A 22,298-nucleotide genomic window follows, 5' to 3' on the forward strand; every position below is an offset into this window, starting at 1 on the left:
TTTTTTTTTTAAATTTTTTTTTTTTTTAAATTTTTTGTGTGCGTGTACCGTCAAATCAGATCTGACTGGTACAGGAGATTGCCCCTCCTTCCCCAGCAGAGCATCTGGTGGATTCGAACCGTGCACCTCTGGGATTGTAGTTGCAGCTTCTTGCCACTAGGCCACCAGAGCTCCCCTAAAAATGAAACTTTTGAGGAAACTAAAAGTGGATTCAAGAATATGAGAAGAGCAGCAAGTAAAATCAGAAATTAAGAGACAAACTGGGCAAAGTCTTAGTTTAGACAACAGAAAAGAATCACCTTTACTCATTTATATACATTAACAACTAGAATGGGTGGGGAAACATTATGATGAGTTTCAAATTTTAAAAAAGAACAATTTCTAGCAATAATGATGTTCCAAATAAGGCTGAAAGTCAAGTGGGGAGAAAACAAAAAATAACCCTATGACTGGAGGATCTATAATTAAAAAGATAGCAAAACATTTTAAAAGGTAGAAAAATGTGTTGGAAGTAGATAATGCTGAAGAATGGAATGGAATAGACTTCAAAGAAGAGCAAATTCAGACAGACAGGAGAAAAAAGCATTAAGAATTTCTTCAGGTAGAGTTAGCAAAAGTTGGCAAGAGAAAGTTCCATTAGCATTAATAGCAAAAGACAGAACAAGTTCACAAATAAAATTTAAAGACCGATTTACAATGGATCAGGGATTTCAAAGGTCCAAGTAGAGTAACTTAGTAAGGTTACAAGCTGAATAAAGTAAAACTAATGCTAATACATCAATCCATCTCATCTGGGGTCTTCCTCTCCTGCATTGTCCTTTCACCCTTCCGATCATTACGCCTTTCTCCAAGGACCACTCTCTCCTGACCATATGTCCAAAGCAAGAGAGGGAAAGCCTCAAAATCCAAGCCGCCAAAGAGAGACCTGGTTTCACCCTCTTCAAGACAGACCTGTTTGCTTTCTTGGCAGTCCACGGTATCTTCAAGACTCTTCTCCAGCACCACAAATCAAAGGCATCTATTCTTCTTCTGTCATCCCTAGTCATTGTCCAACTCTCTGAAGCATAACAAGTAATTGTGAAGACCCTGGCCTGGATCAGGCACACCTTTGTACCTATATTGATATCATTGCTCTTCAGCACTCTGGAGAGGTCCATAAAAGCAGATTTTCCCAAAGCAATTTATCTTTTGATTTCCTGACTGCTGGTGCTAAGAGCGTTTGTTGACTGTGGATCTGAGCAAGCTATAATTGCTAACAACCTCAATCTCGCCACCACCTATAATGGTACTCCCAGCTGGTTGGGGTTGGTGTGTCGGAATTAGTTAGAATGGCTTGGGACAGGAAAGGGTTCAGAGCTACTGTACTTAGGGCCACTATACATAACAAGTGACTCAATGGCACATAACAACAATAACATACTATGACAGGTATGGAAGCAGGAGTGGCATCCATTTCCTAAACAACATGCCACCAGAAAACTCCAAGAACTTGGATAGATGTTGATAGTTTGTAGAGGTGCTTTAGGCCTTTTGTTCAGAGGGTTGCTATGGATCAGGCTCAACTCGAAGGCAATCAACAACAACAACAATGCTAATATATGTTATATATCAATGGAATAGTCAATTTAATCTTCAATAGCCTTATTTAAAAGCTGGTATAAAGATGTTACAAGATAGGGGAAGGTTCCAATCTATTGTTCATAAGGTCACTATGCATCGTAGTCAAACAGCTGGCACCTAACAACAAAAAACACTTCTGCATTTTAATGTATTAAATGAGATTGAGAAACTGAGGAGCTTTGCAAAGGATTCAGTGATTACAAAGCAAAGATAACACAAATCTACTTGAAGAAAGTGAAGAAGACTACAGCTGACAGTATGAATTACACCTCAACATAGAGGGAAAAAAATCCTCATAAATAGACCAATAGGTAGCAATATAATAAACTCAAGAAAGACTGAAGTTGTTAATTATTTCTTTTTATTTGGATCCACAATCAACCCTCATGGATGCAGCAGTCAAGAAATTAAAAGATATGATGAATTGGGAAAATGTGCTGTTGAGGATATCTTTGAAGTACTAAAGAACAAAAATGTTAGTTTAAAGCCTAAAGTATATCTAATCCAAACATGCTATTTTCAATTGCTTCACATGCATGTTAAAGCCGGACAGTGAATAAGGAAGACCAAATAGAAGTGATGCCTTTGAATTGTGGTGCTGGAGCGAGTAATGAATATCCTATAGACTGTCAAATGAACAATGAAATTTGTGTTAGAGGAAATGCAACCAGAATTCTCCCTAGAGGAAAGGATGCTGAAACTTCGCCTCAAACACTTTGGGTATGCTGTCAACAGATGCCAATCCTTGAGAAAAGATATTCTGGGGAAAGTGGAAGGTCAGTGAAAGGGAGGAAGACCTTAAAAAGATGTACGGATACAGTGACTCAACAATGGCCTTGAACATGGTGAAGGTTGTGAGGAAGTGCAGGATAGGGTGAGGTTTTGTCTGTCCTTCTTAGCATCACAACGGGTTGGACTCAACCTTGATAGCACCTAACAACAAGCAGCCAAGATGGCATATGAAACTATCTTATGTATTCTACAGCCTTTGCTCCTACCACTTCTCTGTCCTTCTTTTCCTTATATTTGCATAAAGCTTTTCCTCTCTCAGATGACATTCTATAAATCATGGCATCTAGAATATCAAGTTATCATTTACCAGATGCTAGTTGATTCACTGTAGCCCACTACAGCATGACAGCCTAATGCTTTAGCATGTGATTTTATTTCTTGTCTGATTTCTGCCCACCACGCATCTCGGGTTTCTGGTTCATCTGAAAAATAAATTTTAAATCAGTTCACTACTCAATAGCAAGCTGTATATATGAATAAGAAATGTTTAAAAGAAATACATTCTGGAAAGTGAAGAAGTATTGTTCTGTAACAGCTTTTAAAGCTTCTCATCTTTAAAATGTTACTTCTAACAAGTATAAGACAAAGAAAACAACCACAAATTTTAAAGAATGTTTCAATGTTGGGTGAATTTTTTTACATGCCAATGAAACTTACTGTTTGGAAAAAAAGAAAACTAAACTGTACCTTAAACTTGACTGCCAGAAAATAAATCCCAGTTCTATTTTTTCTATCATATAAAGGAACATTTGTTTTTTATCAGATTCAACTTAAATGTAGCCCCAGAATTTCCATTTTCTACTTTTAAACTGAGAGAATAGGGTTTGTCTCAAATTACTGAAATAACATATCTTATGAATAATATTCATTCTTACTCTAATTTTGTTTACTGGTAATCTGTGTGTTTGTGTGTGTGTGTAATTATTTTTTAAAGCCCAGATTATTTTAAATATTCTAAATTAAATGCTAAAATCAAAGCAAAACATCATAAAGAGATTTGACTCCTCTCCTAAACAAAGTGGTAAGAAAATAGAGAGTAGCCAATTTAAAAAAGGAAAAGAATTTTTAAAAAACCTGTACAAATTATTTGGCTGATGTATATGTTAAGGGCAAATTTCAAACAGATTACTATAAATGCCCGTGTGACTACAATTAAGAAAATGGCTTATAATCACAGAATTATATTTTATTACCACAGAGAAGTCCAAGATGGTTTATAACAGAGCAGAATAAATGTAGCATCTGTCACTTCCTAATCACTTGCATATAGCTGCAAACTATTAGTGAAAGCAGCTGCAAATTATAGTAAGTTTTCATGAGCAAAGATTTTAAAAATAGAAACTGTCTAAAATCAGTAAATTCTAATTTGTGTCTATTTGTGGCCATCCCATTTGGGAATAACTTATGATAAAATAATTACTACAATAAAAATTCTAAATAGAATGCTAAACACTTTTGTAAATTTTCTATATTAAATGCACTATTAGAAGGGCAAAGTCAAATAAGCCAAATACTTTCTACTTTGAACAGCAGTATCCAACCAAATTTCAAAATATGGTTTGCCAAATAAGTAGAACAAGTAGAATTATACTCACTATTAAAATACTGAAGATTGCAAAGTAAAGAAAGGTTAAGAGGCTTGTTATAATTCACATTAATATGATGTGACTTTGTTTCCTCCACAGGGAGGAGATCAGCAAAAGGGAGAAATGAAGAGTTAAAAGCCAGAACTACAAATGATGCCAGTCAGTCCTTGAATTAAAGTTTTGGATCCAAGACAGAGCTACTCTAAAACTTTCTTTCAGAAGAAAAGAAAGAAATGCAGACTCCAGGAAACTGAGGAAAAGATCAGAATATGAGATAAAATAAAGATAAGAGGAAGAGAAATAGAAAAGACTTCAATATGGTATTATCAATCAATTACATGAGCAAGACAATCAGATGGCCCTTTTTGTACATGCACACTGTGTTGGATAATGTCTTCATATTCCTAACTGAAATATGTATCCTAACAGCACAATAAACTTAGAAATCCATTCTCTTTTACTTATAAGACAAACCTGTGGGCCAATTTGAACAACTATTAAACAACATCCTTCCCAAAGGGGATGTTTATATCATATGACAAACTACACTTGAAGTAGATGGGCTAACCTCTCAAATTATGTATGGCTCTGCAAAAATAAATAGTATAAAGAAGGATAGAAATATACATCATTCAGAAAATGGTTTTTCCCTAAACCCTGTGTGAAATTAAATTAAGCTCTTGTGAAATGTACTATCAAGAGCTATTAACTACTTGTTAAATCATTCTAGAAGTTTAACATTATTTACCAAACAAGTGAGTTTTTTATAGAATGGATTCTTGTTTTCACATTTAATCTGTACCATCAAAAACACATGGTAGCTTAGATTTCCTGTTTTAACTATGAAATCTATAGGTAGTAATCTATATGATTGCTTTTAGTGGAGGAAACTATTTTAAATTCAAATATATTTATTTAGAAATGGCCTGCATGTCTAAACAGAAATGTAATAATAATTACTACGAAATATGTATAACTACTTAGAATACAAAGTTTATTTACAACAAACTTACCTTGGGATAACATATAAAATAATCAGATAATTAAATCAAACACTATGGAAGAATATGTGGTTGAGGGGGGGAAAAAAAAAACAAACAAACCAACAACAAAAACCAAAATAACTGAATGCAGTGCAAGTGTAGCATTCATATTCTTCTAACAAATTCACAAGCAGCCTTAATTTTGACACATGAGCCGCACATGAGAATGTCATTGTTGTATTTAATAGCTTATTGACAGGTTTAATAAACACTCAAGAATTACATAACATGGGAGCTAAGGAAGCAAATGGCGTATGTCCAATGCTCCAAAGAATTTCTTAAATTTGGATTTGGTTAAAGCAAAAGCTCAAAGAACAAAGGGTTTGCAAAGGAGATTCAGCAGACAGGAGCCAGAAACGGTGGATATTTTGGCGCATGCTTGGATCAGGTGACAGTACAGACTGAAAACTATGGCAGCTCACTGAAATGGTTACAGAAAGTAATGGCCCTAGATTCTAGGTGAAAGCAAGGCAAGCATACAGTAGGGAGCACTTTATCACAAACTACTCTTTGAAGTAACAATTACCTCAAACTATAAATAAGATTGGCATAGGAATTATTTGGCTAGTAAATTTGCAGTTGTTTAATTAAAACATAATTAGAAGTAAGCAATTTATTTATTATCCAGGGAAAGTTAAACTTGTGTTCTAAGTCTATATTATACTAATGTCAGAGTTGAGTCAGATAATATTAAAATACTATTATGATTCAACCTAACTTGCAAGAAATGAATATTTAGAAATATAGTGTCTAAACCCAACAATGGAATTTTTAAGACTATTCCACTCTCACAGGAACACTTGTGAACTAGAATTATTTTATCTACCCTACAAAAACATAAAATTGAAGATCTCACATATGAGAAACAAAATAAAGGGTCTAGTATGCAACTATGTATTTTGTATGGGAAAAGAGAAAATTTAGTCATTCAAAATGCAAACAGCAGAGCAGTGAGGATCCAAATCAATAAACATTTCAGAGATGTCAAGGAAAATTTCTCACTCTAAATATATTCTTTCCAATAATCTATAACATAATTTATCATTAAAACATATTTTAATTAAAAATTATTACAAAAATTACACTTTTTACTAGTTTTATGTTTTTCTTCTGATTTAAAAACTCTTTATATATAGGTAATATTACAAATCTTCTAATACGCTTTTTAAGTATAGGCATGGACTAAGCCCTTGATCAATATATTGTTGCATCTTTCAGAGGTAATGTCAGAATACTTTTGTGGATATTTAACTACTTTTACTTCTTCTAGAGCATGGCCCTAGCTTGATATCTTGCCATCCTTTTAGCATTTCTTTATTATTCCATTTCTGAAGTTCAGGTAAAACAAGTTCATAAAATGAGAGTGATAATTTATATCTCAGAATACAAAAAGTGACTAACTCAACGCGTCTTTATTCATTCTATTCCTTTGAGTCTGTGAGCAATTATATACTTGCAACAAAGAAACATTGGCAACATGGGGTGTTAAATTCATACTGTTTTTACATAGCTTTGGGACCGAATAACTTTGCCCTTGAGAATCTTTTACTCTGTTTTTTTAGTAAAAAAGTTATCACCCTAATTTTTTTAATGTATGTCAAAAGTGTTAGTAAGAATCAAATATTTGTAATTGAATTGATAACTCTATCCTGTTGATGGACAGCATGAGGAGCTATATATTCAATTTTCTGAAAGTAAGATTACAATTGTTAACACTCTTAAAGAAGATGTATATCCCCTAATAAAGCAGAAATTTGAAAAGTGTACAATTTCAAAGTAGGTGGGAATTCAGTACCAGACTAAGGAAGAAGAATCTTATTAAAGAAGAAATGATACAGTTAAGCCAGAGCAAATATAAGTGTAGTATTCTGGGCTCTTAGAATGATAGCTAGGTTATAATCCATGTTGAAAAAAAAAACCAAAAAAAACCCCAAAACCTCAAATATGTAACTTAATTATGAAATGCCATTCTTTAAATATACAAAATATAAGTGAATATCATTACTTCAATAATACCAGTAATAAAGAATAGCTCACAAATTATAAATACTGTATTTATGCTTTTTGTACTCTATATATGCAAATCTTTAACTATATTAAGCTTAGTTTCACTTCGGTTTGAGTACTTCTCTAACAGAGTAAAAAGAGGAACTGCTGAAATCATCAGAAGTGAGTTTCTAAGACCCTATCTCTAGTCTGTCTTTCTTTCTTCCTTTCTCTCTCTCTCTTTCTCTAGTGCGCACGCAGTCTCTCTCTCTCTCTCTCCCCCTGTCCCTCTCCCTCTCCCAGAAAAGTAGTGTCATAAAGGGCACAGGCAGGGTCTGCGATCAGGATGTTAACCTGGATCATTAACAGCATCCCCAATATCCAACACAGTTACAGTGCTCGGCACATGGCAAGCATGCCGTGCAGAGTCATTCAATAAAATTAAAAGAAGAAAAAATATTATCTGAATGAGCAGACTGATAGGTAAAGAAGATTTCCTCACACACTCACATTTTGTTTCAAGTAAATACTGCAAAGTAATATATTTGTTATTGATTTTTCTAGGACTCAACCTAATGATTTTGCTCCAATATTAAGGTAAGTCTTCTAACAAGAAGTAGTAATATTTCCTAATTACAGGTCTGTTATTTTAATCCAACTTATGCATTTATTTTTACAAAAGGCCATTGAATTAGGTCCGAGTCAAAGTGACCTTATGCATAACAGAGCAAAACACTGCCCAGTTCTGTGCCATCCAAATCCTATTAAAAGTTTCTTTTAGACTAAAAAAACCCAACATGAATATGTCCTGAAATACAAAATTTGCCTAAATCTTATTTTAAAAAATCTTCACTTAAGAGTATTCTAAGAAAAATATTAGGGAGCTCTGATGGCCTAGTGGCAAGAAGCTGCACTGCTATCCCAAAGGCGCAGGTTTTGAATCCACCACATGCTCCGCTGGAGAAGGAGGGGCAATCTCCTTCTATGCCAGTAGGATCTGACTCAACAATACACAACAAGGGGGCAAAAACACCCAAAACATGCCTACTTTATCTATTGCAAATAGCTGAGCTCTGGTGGCCTAGATGGTTAAGGAGTTGCATTGTCTACTCACAGGCAGATAGTTCAAATTCACCAGCTGTTCTGTGGGGCAATCTCTTCCTGTGCAATTTACTGCCTCTGAAAACCCACTGGAAAGTCAGGTCTGGGTTAGTTCTGTTTCAATAAGTTCAGTTAATGCTGCATGGTAAGTAAGCTTTATTAGTTTATGACTTTGTTGTTACTTACTTAGTGCCATCTTTATGACTTTTACTTTTTTAAGAGTTAGAACCCTAACTTTTAAAAAGACTTATGAATGGAAATTATTTCAAAATAGGTAAAGGGTCTGAAATTTTAGTACTCAGATTCAAACTGTGAACATTTTTAACCATTTCATCTTGAGCAAATTACAATCTGTCATCTTACTGACCTACAAATGAGAATAGTGCCTACCTCAGAAAGGTATTTTGAGAATTAAATGACTTACTACAGAAACACACTTAAGCAGAGAGCCTGACAGAGACCGCAGATGAAAGAACAGGCGCTCTCCACCACCAGGGAGCGCTGGCGGCACAGCACACAGGAACTGCACATTAACCCAAAGGCCATGGTTTTCTAGAGGCTCAAATCTACCAGTGGTACAAGAGGAAAGGATGGGCAGTCTCCTCTCTTGCCATTAACCATCCACTGGCTTGATGATTAGCTATGAGTCAGATTCTATTCTAAGACAATGAGAAGAGAGATTACCACCAAACCATAAATCACACACCTCTGCCTGGCTCAGATTTTTGTATCATCTACTTACTAACTGACAGCCTTGATTCTAGTGTCACACCCTTTACATCATCTATTTTCCATCTAGTTCTATTAGGATAAAATATATATTTGATGATGGGCTCCAATCTAGTCCTATCCACTTCTATCCTGGCATTTCAGCCCAAAATCTGAATATACAACATCCTACTCTCAGCATCAAAAATCATCTTTTCTTTCTAACCATCCATTATAAGGCTAGAAATACAGGAGCAAAAGGGAAAATGTAAGTCTTGGAATGTAGGTTTCCTTCTGACTGCTTTATAAAAATATTTTCTATCACTTATTTAACGTAAATGAAGATTGACAGAATGACTATGGCAATAGGGTCAGGTGTATTGGAGATGGTGAGGCTGGCTCAAGGTAGAGCAAAGTTCATAACCATTGTTTATAGGGTCTCTATGAGTTGCTACGAGTCACAGGGGACTCAATAGCACATAACAATAACAAGACAACAGTGAAAGTGGAGAAAAGGTAGTAAAGTAAAAAAGCTGAACAAGGCACTTTGTACTTGGTGCCAAACAACTCAGTAAGCAACAAGAACAGTGTAACCCTGTTCCAAGGATGTTGTTGTGGTCAGGCGTCATCAAGTCAAGTACAACTAGCAGCAACCCTGTGAACAATAGATCTGAACCTTGCCTTATCCTGCACCAGCATCATAATCTGTGATATGCTCCAGCCCATTGTTACAGCCACTGTCTCAAATAATCTCATTGAGGAGCTTCCTCTCTTCCTCTGACCCTTCACTTTTCCAAGATGGTATCTTTTTACAGTACTGGCCCCTCCTGAAAACATGCCCCAAATATGTGAGACAATGTTTCACCACTCTTGCCTCGTGGCACCCTGGTGCCACTTCCTCCAAGGCAGATTTCCAAGGATACAATTTTGCAAATGCTAAGGGCGTTTTAGGAACACAGTATGTATTAACATGGTTCTAAACACACTGTGTGAAATATATTATCTATCAATGAATGTTATTTGCCTATGTTGGTGTTCTGTGCTGTCAAGCCAACTTTATGAACAAAAGAGGTGAACCCTGTCCTATCGTGTGCCATCTTCATCATCTGTGAGACACTTGAGCCGATGGCTACAGTCACTGTGTCAATACAACTCATTGAGGGTCTTCCTCTCTTTCAATGATCCTCCAACTTTCCAAGCATGCATGATGTCCCTCTCCAAGGAATACCTCTTCTAACAACATGCCCAAAGTAGGTAAGACAAAGCTTTGTCATCTTTGCCTCCAAGAAACAATCTGGCAGCACTTTCTCTAAGACATATTCTGTTTATTCTTTTGGAAGTCCATAGTATATTCAGTACTCTACCCCAACACAAAGGGGTCCTTATTCACGATCCCAGCTCTCAGATGCATAGGAAGTGATTTAAAAGACCATGGCCTGAAGGGAGCTCTTGTGACCTAGAAGCTGTACTGCAATCCTAAAGGTAGATCCGTGGTTTGAAACCACCAGATGCTCTGCTGGAGAAGGAGAGGCAATCTCCTCCTGTACAGTCAGATCCAATTTGATGGTACAGACACATAAAAATTTTTTTTTTTAATTTTTTAAGAAGACCATAGCCTGAATCAGGAACACTTCAGTTATCAAACTGACACTGTTGCTCCTCAGTAATTGAGAAAGGTCCCTGACTGCAGAATTTCCCAATAAAATACATTTTCCCAAAACAAAGTGTCTCCTGATCCCAAGTGTGCTGATTGTGGATCCAAGTAAGATGAGCTCATTGAGAGTTTCAATTCTCTATCAATAATATTGCTGCCTATTGGTTCAATGGTGAGAATTTCTGTCCTCTTGATGTTGAGATGCTATCTATATTGAAGTCTTTCATCTTCTCCAGCAAGTGCTTCAAATCCCTCTCACATTCAGAAAGCAAGGTTGTATCAACTGCTATTGAAGTTTATGAGTGTTCCTCTAATTGTGATGCCACATTCATCTTCACAGAGTCCAGCTTCTTGAATAATTTGCTCAGCTTAAAGACTGACTAGATATGGGGAAAGGATATAATCCTGCTACACATCTTTCCTGATTTTCAACCATGTAGTGTTCCTTTGCTCTGTTCTCAAAGCTTCTTGGTCTAGTATAGGTTTCACATTAGCATAATCTAGTGTTCTTCTCAATGTTAGTCATAATTTATTATGACCCAGTCAAATGCTTTTGCATAGTCAATAAAGTATAAACTGATAATTTTTTAAAATTTTTATTTTATATTGGTTTGCTTACAAAATTTGTATACATTGTGTTTCACACTGTGTATTCTTTATTTACATTGTGTTTCATACAAATCATCCCCATGCATTATGTTTTATAAAATTAATCACCATTGGACTATGCCCATCATTACCCTATCTTTTCAGGTCCTTGCTGGATGTTCCCCTTTTCCTTTACTCCCTCCCTCTACCCACCTACTAAATCGTGCAACCCTTTGATTTCTCCCCTACAATCCTCACTCCTCCGCTCCCATTCCTTCCCCCCTTGTGTCTCCATACATGTTTTACCAGTTATCCTTCTATTTTTACAATAATGATCTTGTACAGTATTTTGTCCTTATAAGACTGAGTTAGTTGACTCAGCATAATGCCCTCCAGGCTCTCCCAAGTTATGTAGTGTTTTCAAAATTGTTGCTCCTCAATGCTGCATAATTTTCTACTGTGTGAATGTAACACAGTTTCTCAATCCATTGAGTTGTGATTGGACATATGCGCTGTTTCCATGTTCTTACAACAGTGAAAATGCTGCTAAGAACACTGGTATACAAATCTCTGCTTATGTCTCAGTTCCAATTTCCTTGGGGTAAGTTCCTATTAGTGGATAGTTAGGTAATATGGAGTTTCTATGTTCAACTTTTTGAGGAAATGCCAAACTAAACAGACATTCTTTTGGTAGTCTCTACTTTCATCCAGGATCCATCTGACATCAGCAATGATATGTTTGGTGTCATAGCCTTTTCTAAACCCAGCCTGAACTGGGTTCTCTGAGAGTTCTCTTTCAATATACTGTTTTAGCTGTTTCCATCTTCCCTGCTGGTCAGAGATAGTATCTACCTCTTAACTCTCTTATAACACACAGTATCATACAGTTTAAAATATTCCATGTGTTATAGAATGCTTTCCTAGTCTAAAATATCTTTCTACATTTTCTTTCTGAAATAAGAATATAGAATATTTCATAAGTATTATTTAACATGGTAATGTTCTTTCACTCTTCTTTTGGAAGGCTTTTATGAAATGAATGATGTCTCAAATAACAAATGTTGTGTCTGAGGTCACTGAGAGGACTACCATTGATAGTAAGTTTATGAACAGAATGGAACTTTGCCTTAGCCTTCACCCTCTGACGATTCCTGACATGCACAAAACTAATCAATAGTACAATAGTAACTGTGTCAATCATCTTTCTAAAGGTTATCATCTCTTCTGCCTACCTTCTACCTTTCCCAGCTTTTTTTCCTACAGACTGGCTTCATCTGACAACACGCCCTAATAAGTATCAGATAACCAAAGAACTACCTTATGGATGAATAATTTATAGCATTAATATAAAGTATGTATTTTTTTTTCTTATTAACACGGTCTATCTTTGACTTAGTATGGTAACACAGGAAAGAATTAGATAAATACTCTCAAATTACAGAAAGGAACTTGTGAATAGTTTTACTGAATATATCTATTTTCAAAACTATCAAGTTAATTTTCTTAGAATAATAGTAAAATCAATATGATGGCTGAAGATGAACCAACTGCTACCAGAAAGACTCCAGTATTTCAACCAAAGCAGACTATAATGAGAATATTCAGTTGAAAGAACCATCAATCATGTTCTTAATACTTCTATGAATCTTTCTTCTTCATCCTCTTACAACGTTAATTTGTTATAAATGATGGCAAGATATACTGCTTCCTCAACCATGTTTTCCCTTTTCAAATGCTGTTCATATAGGTCAATGTCTGTATTAGAAGATGTCACTTTATCTACTTCCTGAAAATCTTCTCCTCTGACTGGCACCAACCAAAGCCTAAATGTGCCTGGACTCATAAGCTTCAATTCTTTAAATTACTTAAATTCAACCTGTCCTCAATATTCTTTCTCTAGATATTTAGACTTTTACCTCTTCACAATAGCTCAATTTGTCTGTTTTAAAATAACAATTTTATTTTCTGTTTAAACTAATATATTTTAAATTTCTCACTAAAAATAAAATGATAAAACAATACATTAAAAAAATGGCATTTTAATCCTAACCAATGTGACAATAGGCAAAAATCTGGACTAAAAATAAAGAAAATGTCCTTAAATAGTCATTAATTGAACTCAATTTAGATCTGTAAAGGCTCAACCTCCACTAGACTGAATTGAGGTCAGTCGGCATGATGAATGTAAATCACTTCACTGTCAAATGTGAAAGACTTACAGCAGATTTACATCATTGTCTCTTAAGAGCTAAGAAAGGTGACAATATTGAAAAGATTATGGGATATTATCTAAAAACTGTATTCTGTTTTTCTGTAAACAGAAATACTTTATGACACAAAAGAACCTAGAAAATCTTCAGAAAAAGATCAAATCCTGATACTAATCCAAAGTAGTTCTGTTACTTAATCTAAAAATGAGACAATGTAAAATTTAGATATTTATAATATGTAATTTTTTTTCAGCAATAAAAATGGCTACGACTTTTTAAATACATCAACAGCTGTAAGGTTCTTTATGTTGATGTGATTTCTTTAAAAGTATCAGATTATAATAATATACAAAATTACCTAAAAAGAAATGTTACATTTTTATACAAAAGGAAAAAGAGAAAAGTTTATGATAGCTATTAAGAAAGAAAAATGAAAAATGGCCGCTATAGTGTGAAACACTTAAATTAATAAAAATGTTATCATGTTCTAACTTCATAGCATTTCACAGAATATGTTAAATATAAAATTTAAACATACTTTATTTAAAGATTATCAAACTAGTCATTTAATACTCATTTTTTTTTAAAAAAAACTTTATTAATATTATAATTTGGACTTGTCATTCATTGGATGTGAAAAAACATCCAAAAGTTTTTTAACATAAAAATAGCATTCTGATGGTTAATTATCTCCAAAAAAAATAAAATACATTTATAATTTATGGTATTTCTATGTATTAGACGAATTCATTTTGGTTACTAATGTTTACATTTGCATTTCTGTAGCAATTACAAATTATATCTTTATTGAGGTATTAACATGTAAAATTTAATTTCCAGTAAGCCTATTTAATCTGAAATACTTCTAAAAACTTCACTGAGCTGCCATAATTTTTGTCAGCATATGTAGTACTGAATGACCATTAAAATACCTGAATTGAAACTATTCCAGTCTAGCAGTTTGTAAGGTCTTGTGTTACCCATAATTCCGACAAAGGCTGAGTTCAAAACAGCAAATTAGTAGATCAGTTTTAGGTGCAGAATAGTAGGAATAAAACAAAAAAGATACTACAAACAAGAACACAATTGACACCACTCGACAGGAACTGGAAAGACATAGACAGCAGAGTTAATAAGAAGTAGAAATGGAAAAGAAAGAAGGAGCATGCTGTAATAATCTACATTAACTAAAATCTACATTAAGTCTCTTGCTTTTTAAAACCACTCCATTTTGCCCTTGATGTATGTATTTGTTTATGTAACATTTTTAAAAAGAAGAAAGTGCTTTAAAAAATATTTCAAGAACAACAATTCACAGAGTAAGCATATTATGGTAGTGGTTTTAAAATAAGACTGCTACTTCTATTCTGAGTATGAAATAAAAGTGTCCCATATTAAAAAAAAATAGATATAAGATTCAATCAAGAGTGCAAACAGCACTTTCAACAGTCGCCCATGCATTTCAAACTATCATCAGTTTCTCTCAACAGAGCAATTCAGTGTCATTAGGCTAATAAACAATAATTATGATAGATGCTAGAGTTTTATTTTAACAGTCAGCATTTTTCAACAAATTTTTTATAATTATTTGACAATTCTGAAGATAAAATGCTCTTAACAAAATGTTTTAGTGTATAATACATATATAGCAAAATAAATGTGATATTTTAAGTAAAAATCTTGAAATCAATGGAATATATAATTTATACATAATTGAAAAGAAAAAATAAAAATATAAAACATATATCAATAAAAGCATATATATACTGTTTAGAAAGTAATCAATTAACCATGTTTCTACATGTGAATTGAAAAAATCTTATGAAAGGAGAGAAAAGGGAGAGATAAAGATGCTGGCAATTATAGCAGACAAAACAGATTCTGTAAATAAGGGTAGTTTTTTTTTCCCTTGACTGAGATTCTTGTAACTGTTACAGAGAGGTAACTGACAAGCTTTACAATCCCTCAAAAAAAGCTTTCTTTGTGAATATTAATGATGTTAACAATTAGAGGTCTTTAGTTAAATTTAAGTAACATTCATTTGGTCTCCCAAACTCCACAGCTTACTGTAAATATGTTGATGTCAACAAAATACAATCAAATGGCTTTCAGTTAATAGGAGGCATTTGATATTAAATGTCAACTAATTTATGTAACCTTATAGGACAGATCAAAACTGCCCCACAGGATTTTTTTACAAGAGAACATTAGCAGGTCTTTTTCTCCTGACTGGCTGATGATGGTTTTAAACCACTAACCTTTCAGGTAGCAGCCATGCACTTAACCATTCTACTGCCAAAACTCCATAATAGGAGACATTAGCAACAATTAAATATATCCCTGCAACCACTTTTTGTGCTAAGAGATCAGTAGGAACTGTATAACAAGCAGTCAATTCAAAGACCTCTGGTGGCCTACTCTTCAGCAAGTTGTAGTGCTAACCCAAACTATTTGGCTCTGTGCTCCACAGTACATAGGTAATTAAATGCTTTAGGTCACACAGTTTAAATTCACCTTAGTATTTCATATACTTAAGTAATTAAATGCTTTAGGTCACACAGTTTAAATTCACCTTAGTATTTCTTGTACTTTCTGAATTATTCAAGTTCCTAAGTACAAATACTTGGAATTTTATATAGTTTTCAATATCTCAATACATTAAAAGTTAGCATTGTTCTGAATTTGCAGAATGAAGGAAAGATCTTAAATTGATCAGAAAATAGAAACAAGGGTTGGAGAATAAACTAGAGAAGAAAAAGACAAGCCTGTTGCTCAAGAGGTGTTACCTACTAAACTTTATAGCTAAATAATGCTGGGCATGAAATCTCAAAGTATTTTTGTTCAATTTAAAAGTATGTATATTTTGAGAAGAAATCCATTCTGTTTCTCAACAACTATTAACGCAAAGGACATCAAATCACAGGGCTTAAGTTACATAAAAAAAGTGAAGAAGACTTATCTAAATATTCAAAATCACTTACAGCAATATAATTGCTGCCCAATAATTTCAAACATTTTATTCTTCTTTAAAAATTGTCAATACAAACCTCCAGAAGAGATTGCTGGAAGTGATAATTTAAATTTTGTCAAACTACATATAATACCCAAATAGAATATTAATATGAATATGGTCTAAGATACATCATTAATTGTGACTTGAGAAATATTTGAGCTTCTAATTAATGAGATACAGAAGAATACATTCCTTAACAGCAATTTCTACCCTTTATCCTAATTTTGTATTAGAAAAAATATCATAGCAGCCCTAATTAAAGAATTTTAAATTATTGGTACTCAAGAGGCCTATCTTCTTTTGTAATTATAATATTAAAATTTTTATAATTATTGAGATATAATTGAGAGGCCCCATGTTTAAAGAAATGAGTGATTATTTGTATTCATTTATATAAAATAGTTACTTACAAAAAGGCAAGGATCCAGAAACCTTACCTTCCTTTATTAAGTTTTATAAATTCTACACATATTTATAACATTAAAAGATAGCTAGCTCTTTTGAGGATAAGAAAATTATTCAAATAGGCTATAAGAAACTATTGCTAATGAACTAATGTAACACCTTAAGCTACTGAGTAATTATAAAATTTAAAATAGTAAAACAATTTTTTTAATGATACTATTTCTTAAACACCTAAGTCAAAGAAAAAAGCTGACTGGAAAGTTATAGCAAAATTCACTGAGTGACAGCACAGCCCAAAGTTAATCCAGCCTTGTTTGCTTATTTCATATACAAAAAGAAACTAAAACTTATTTCTATTTAGTTTGAATATTTTTAACTACAGAATTACCACAAATATTTAAAATTATTATATGTCATTTTATTCTTTAATTTCTCCTTCATGTAGGTATGGTTTAAAAGACATTATAAAAACTGATTTCAAAATCAGAATTTAAGTAAATATTAATAATAAACATTTTAGGAACTTACCAGGATTGTGGATACGATCCAGGAGCTTCACAGAGCGTGCACTGACAACACCGCCAACATGCACGAGAAATCCAGGAGGAAATGCCGTCAAGGTAAAAAACGGAAATTCCTAGTGGAGAGAACAAAGAAAATAATACAACTGACTGAGTGGAAACTATTTAAAAAGCTGATGAAAATCTTCTCCTAAGGACAGTATTCTACCTCTAAACACAAAACAGCTACTAATTATACATTACATATGCTTCACAATTAAAAATTTCCTTGGAAGTTTATATAGTTCCAAGACTTCCTTTTTCATATACACATGTGATATGAGTTCCAAACAGTATCAATTTCCAATAAGGATAATGTTTTTAGAGTTCCAGTTTAAGGTATTTGGAACACTCACTCCTTTCCTCTCTCTCTCCCACTATGCAGTAGCTCCACAGAGATGAGAAGATTCTCCTGTCTCTCAACCCCAGTCTACTGCTAAGGGTGGGCAGACTCATTCTCACATACAGTCCATTCTAAGCTACAGAAATTAACTCCTAAGTGTGGGACAAGTGATCTCAAGAAAGGAGGTCTGAGGGAGAGGAAACGAGAATATGAGTAGCATGGGTTAAGAGGTATAAAAATGAGAGGAGAAAAGTTGAGGGTATTGTCAAATTGAGGTGGGTGAAGAAGAGCTGTGAAGGGTTATTTACTCTATCAATACCAGAAAAGGAGCAAATGCAAGTAAAATATGTATTTTAACTAAAGGGAAGAGAGGTTTAATGTCCTCAAGAGAGAAGAGAGCTTATGGAGAGCTAGAGGAGCAATGAAACTATATAAGCTCTCACAAGTTTTTTCTCTTCTCTCTAGAGGTCATTAAACCTATCAATTCAAAAACAACCAGCAAGCAAGAGCATAATGAGAAAACAGAATAAGGAAATCCACTGAAATGGCAAGCAAGACACCAGGAGTTCGTGTGCCTGCTCAAATGGAAAGATGTCTGCATTATATAAATTAAGGAGGTAAGAGAAACGAAAGGAACCCTGGTGGTGCACGTGTTTTGCTGCTAACCTAGAGGTCAGCATTTCAAACCTACCCACTGCTTCTATGGAAAAAAGTCTCTCTACTTACAAAGATTTAAAGTCTTGGAAACTCAATGGAGAACTTTTGTGAGTTAGAATTTACTGAAAGGCAGTGAGTAAGTGAAAAAAAAAAAACAAACAACCAACCACCTTACCTAAAATCTGACTTTTTTTAGCTACAAGATTAATGCAACTTCTTATTTAATCACCTATCAGTAGCCTCAACTACTTAGAAATAACTGAGAACCAGGAAATATTCAAAACAGGACCTTTAATAGCAAAAGAACTGTTATAATTCCAAGTATTAAAACTCATACACTGTAGACACAGGAGATCTTATATATGGTATTAATACTAAGATTAAGTGTGTATATATTATACATACGCACAAATCACGTCATCTTAAAAATATATAATTCTAATATGTCATTATCTGATTTTCTACAGCATGGTAGAAATTATGGCAAAAACAAATTGAAAGAGGAGAAACAGACAGATGCAGGCACATTAAAAGCAACAAGATTGCTGACTGACTGGCTAAGAGCACAGAAAATATAAACTTACAACAGCAAAATATTAAAGCATAGCAACTTTGGATAATTCAGCACAAAGGCAAACAGCCTAGCACACTTTAGGAATTCATGAAGGCAAAATATTAAATGTATGTATGTGTCTAGGTACATACATACATACATACATACATATTTAGAAGTAAATTCAATTGGAATTTCCAAGCATTTAGATTCATCAATAAATCCTTAGGATTTATCACTAAATTCACTATGAAATTCTTAGGATATATGTTAGGTTTAGCTCAGCTAGTAAAGCGAGAGAAGTATGTAGTTTTAATGTATTATCAAGTGCTTATTATCTGTAATTCTACCTGAACTTTGAAAGTAAACCATAAATGTGAAGGGTGTAGAAAAATCCATTAGATAATTGTTTTTCCTAATGAGTTAGGGCTTTAGCATTCTCCCCCCACCCCCACCCCCCGCCCAAGTACACTAACTTTTTAAAATTTGCTTAAAGTATATGGAGTATGTGGCAGTCCCACTGGGCAAGGGTAACAATTTATATTCTATGGTAGGACTTAACTCTTCTAACTATTTAGCCAAAAGTCATTTAAAATAAAATTTTAGTAAAGGGAACTGAGAATTGTTCCTTTTGGAACTAGCAAATATATTGGATAAGTTCACACAGCATTTAAAACTTTAGATTACACACCAAAAAAAGACCGAAGTGATTTCTTAGTCCTGGATCTTTTATTCTTCTGACTAAATCTGGGGGAGGGAGAGATAGGATGCAGGAATAATAGCAAACACTTCAAACTAGAGCCAGGCATAACATAAAAATATGAAAAAGTGAGACTGGTGCTGCCACAGAGACAAAGGTACACTTGGGCTCAGCCTCCACCCTACATGTGTCAGCTTCCCAGTCACCTCACCAGCACACCAATTCATACTAAAATACAAAATTTTAAAAATGGAACATAAAACAATAACATACTGTGACAGGTTGGAAGCAGGAGTAGCAACCACTTCCTAAATTTAAACATGCCTTTGGAAATTCTATGAACTTTGATAAATGTCAACAGTTGTAGAGGGGCTTCAGGCCTTTTGTTCATAGGGTCGCTATGAGTCATGCTCTACTCAAAGGCAATCAACAACAACAACAATACGTAGTTTTTTAAAAAATCAAACTGTTATGGTTACTTAACCAAAACTGCATCTGCAGATAATTCTCCAACTAGAAAAGTTACTGCTGACATCTACAACTGATTGTCCTACCACCATTATCACCATCACCAGCAGGTTCAATACTACTTGGTTCTATGTGACCCAGTTCTCACACATGGGAGGCTCTACGTAAAGTATGTTTTATTGTGTTTGGTAATCTTTGCCATAATTCCAGAAACTGAAATCCCATTACGTTCTTATTTCAGATGACTGGGCATTATTTACTCTTGGAACCTTTGAGCCAAAAACCTGATAATGTTTTTTCCAGAGCATTCCTTGTTCAAACCAAAGTTTTAAGATTATTTTACTCAACTGTATATTTACTATACCTGATAAATGGACAAGTTTCCTTTCACTGAAATGGAACTCTGGTGATACACTATGTTACATACTGAGCTTCTTACTAAAAGGTACACAGTCTGAACTAACCAGCTGTGTAGGAAGATGAGGCAGTCTGTTCCCATTAAAATTCGCAGCTTTGGAAACCCAGTAATGGATCACCAGGGTGGAAATCGACATGACAGCAGTGCATTTAAATTTTGGTTTGGTTCCACTGAAAAATACACTTTCCTAAAGACTGGCTCCAGGACAAACTACTTGTAATATACCTTGATGTCAATTTCAGTTAACTCTGAAGGGTATTTTCTCTGGAAAGACATAATTTAAATATCTTTCCCTATGCTTTCAAAGTGGGCTTTATGTAGATTCTTTGGCATAGATCAATTATATATAGAACAAAAATATTTACTTACTATTAATAGCATGTGTTCAAAGATAGGCTGGATTTTAAAAATCATCAGAATACAATGGGTATGTACTTTGCAAAAAAGAGATCAAAAGAGGATTTTATATTTGAGTAGTTTATTTCTTTAAGAAATAAAATTCTATTTTTATTATCTCATTGGCCCTGTGCCCTCATGTTTTATTTTCTGCTCTTTGACAATTCCATATTGAAATTGTACTGCAGTTTATAGTATAATATTCCCTCCATTTAAAAAAAAATCCTAATTTACCAAAAGAATGTGGCTTCTATTAATATTTACTGACGTGTTTTCCTTATCACTAAGTATTTTAAAAGGAAGGTCCCATGGTAAAACATATTTGGGAAACAACAGTTTAAACTAAGTTGAATAACTTGACTTTACTCATGAAGAAACACATATCCTAAACCCTAAAACAAAAAACTTCTTGAACTGTGGAATGGAAGTGGGCACTGCAATGTATATTTTCCCCAAAAGTAATATGTGTAAGTGTAAAAAAAAAAAAAGTAAAAGCAAATTTTTTTTTCTTAAAAGTGAAGAAGTCTTATTGAGAATTAAGTCTATTTTCTTTGCATCATAGGTAAGTCCTTAATCCAAATAAAACTTTATTTCTACTTTTTATCTATCACCAAGATCTAGTTTACTTTTTCATTTTTAAATACTTTAGTATAAGAAAAGTTGGTGGGGGGGTTTTTTGGGTAACTTCTTCTTTAATAACTCATTATAAAATATTTTGGAAAAGTACAGTTTCTCCTTTCCTAAGGAAAAAAAAATAAGTCCTATAATTTTATTCAAAGTAGTTTAGCAAGGGCTAAAAATGACCCTTTAATAACGCAGTATTAAAGCTTCTATACACAGATCCAAGGGAGTTCTGGTGGTGGCCTAGTGGTAAGAAGCTCTGCTGCAATCGCAAAGGCACACAGTTCAAACCCACGGGCTGCTCCCTGAGAGAAAGAAGAGCCATCTCCTCCCATGAGATTTACTAACTCTGATAACCTGTTTGTGTGTCAGCTATGGGGCAGTTCCAATTCAATAGTACACAACAACATGCAAGGATCTGAGAGTTCTGGTAGCTCAGTGTTAAGGAGCTGTGCTGCCAACCCAAAGGCAGGTAGTCTGAATATACCAGCTACTCAGTGAGAGACTGGTAATCTCCGATTCAAAGGAACGTTACAATGACATATTGTCAGTTAAAGCATATACATACATATACACTTACATACGTATGTATGTACGTATTTATGTATATACATAGCATACAAAGATCATATAGAGGATCTCCACACTCCTGGGTTTCAAATTTTCTCTCAAACAGGACATACCAATGGCAGTCACAGGTGAATGGGATAGCATTTTAAAAGAGAATACATAATCTGTTAATACACAGGGAGCTCTGGCCAAGTAGTAAGAAACTGCACTGGAATCCCAAAGGCACATGGGTTTGAATTCACCAGCTGCTCCATGGGAGAAGGATGGGCAATGTGAAGACACAACAACCACTATTATATATATATA

At 34.0% G+C, this 22,298-nt stretch overlaps 1 protein-coding gene across 4 annotated transcripts in view; it reads right to left on the reverse strand.

Moving 5' to 3' along the window:
* C2CD5 (C2 calcium-dependent domain containing 5) overlaps positions 1–22,298 on the reverse strand; it is a 141,297-nt gene that overhangs the window by 54,917 nt on the left and 64,082 nt on the right. For 3 of the 4 annotated variants that reach the window (XM_006897206.1, XM_006897205.1, XM_006897207.1), the window contains 2 exons: positions 17,235–17,343; positions 2,720–2,834 (listed from right to left, as the gene is read on the reverse strand). In XM_006897206.1, coding sequence (XP_006897268.1) covers positions 2,720–2,834; positions 17,235–17,343 — 224 coding nt within the window. Of the gene's footprint in view, positions 1–2,719; positions 2,835–14,220; positions 14,287–17,234; positions 17,344–22,298 lie in introns of all 4 variants that reach the window. The other variant, XM_006897204.1, reaches the window with a different exon arrangement.

This window comes from Elephantulus edwardii, unplaced genomic scaffold, assembly GCF_000299155.1.
Source record: "Elephantulus edwardii isolate Elephantulus edwardi_28Jun2011 unplaced genomic scaffold, EleEdw1.0 scaffold00206, whole genome shotgun sequence".
NCBI classification, from domain to species: Eukaryota; Metazoa; Chordata; class Mammalia; order Macroscelidea; family Macroscelididae; genus Elephantulus; species Elephantulus edwardii.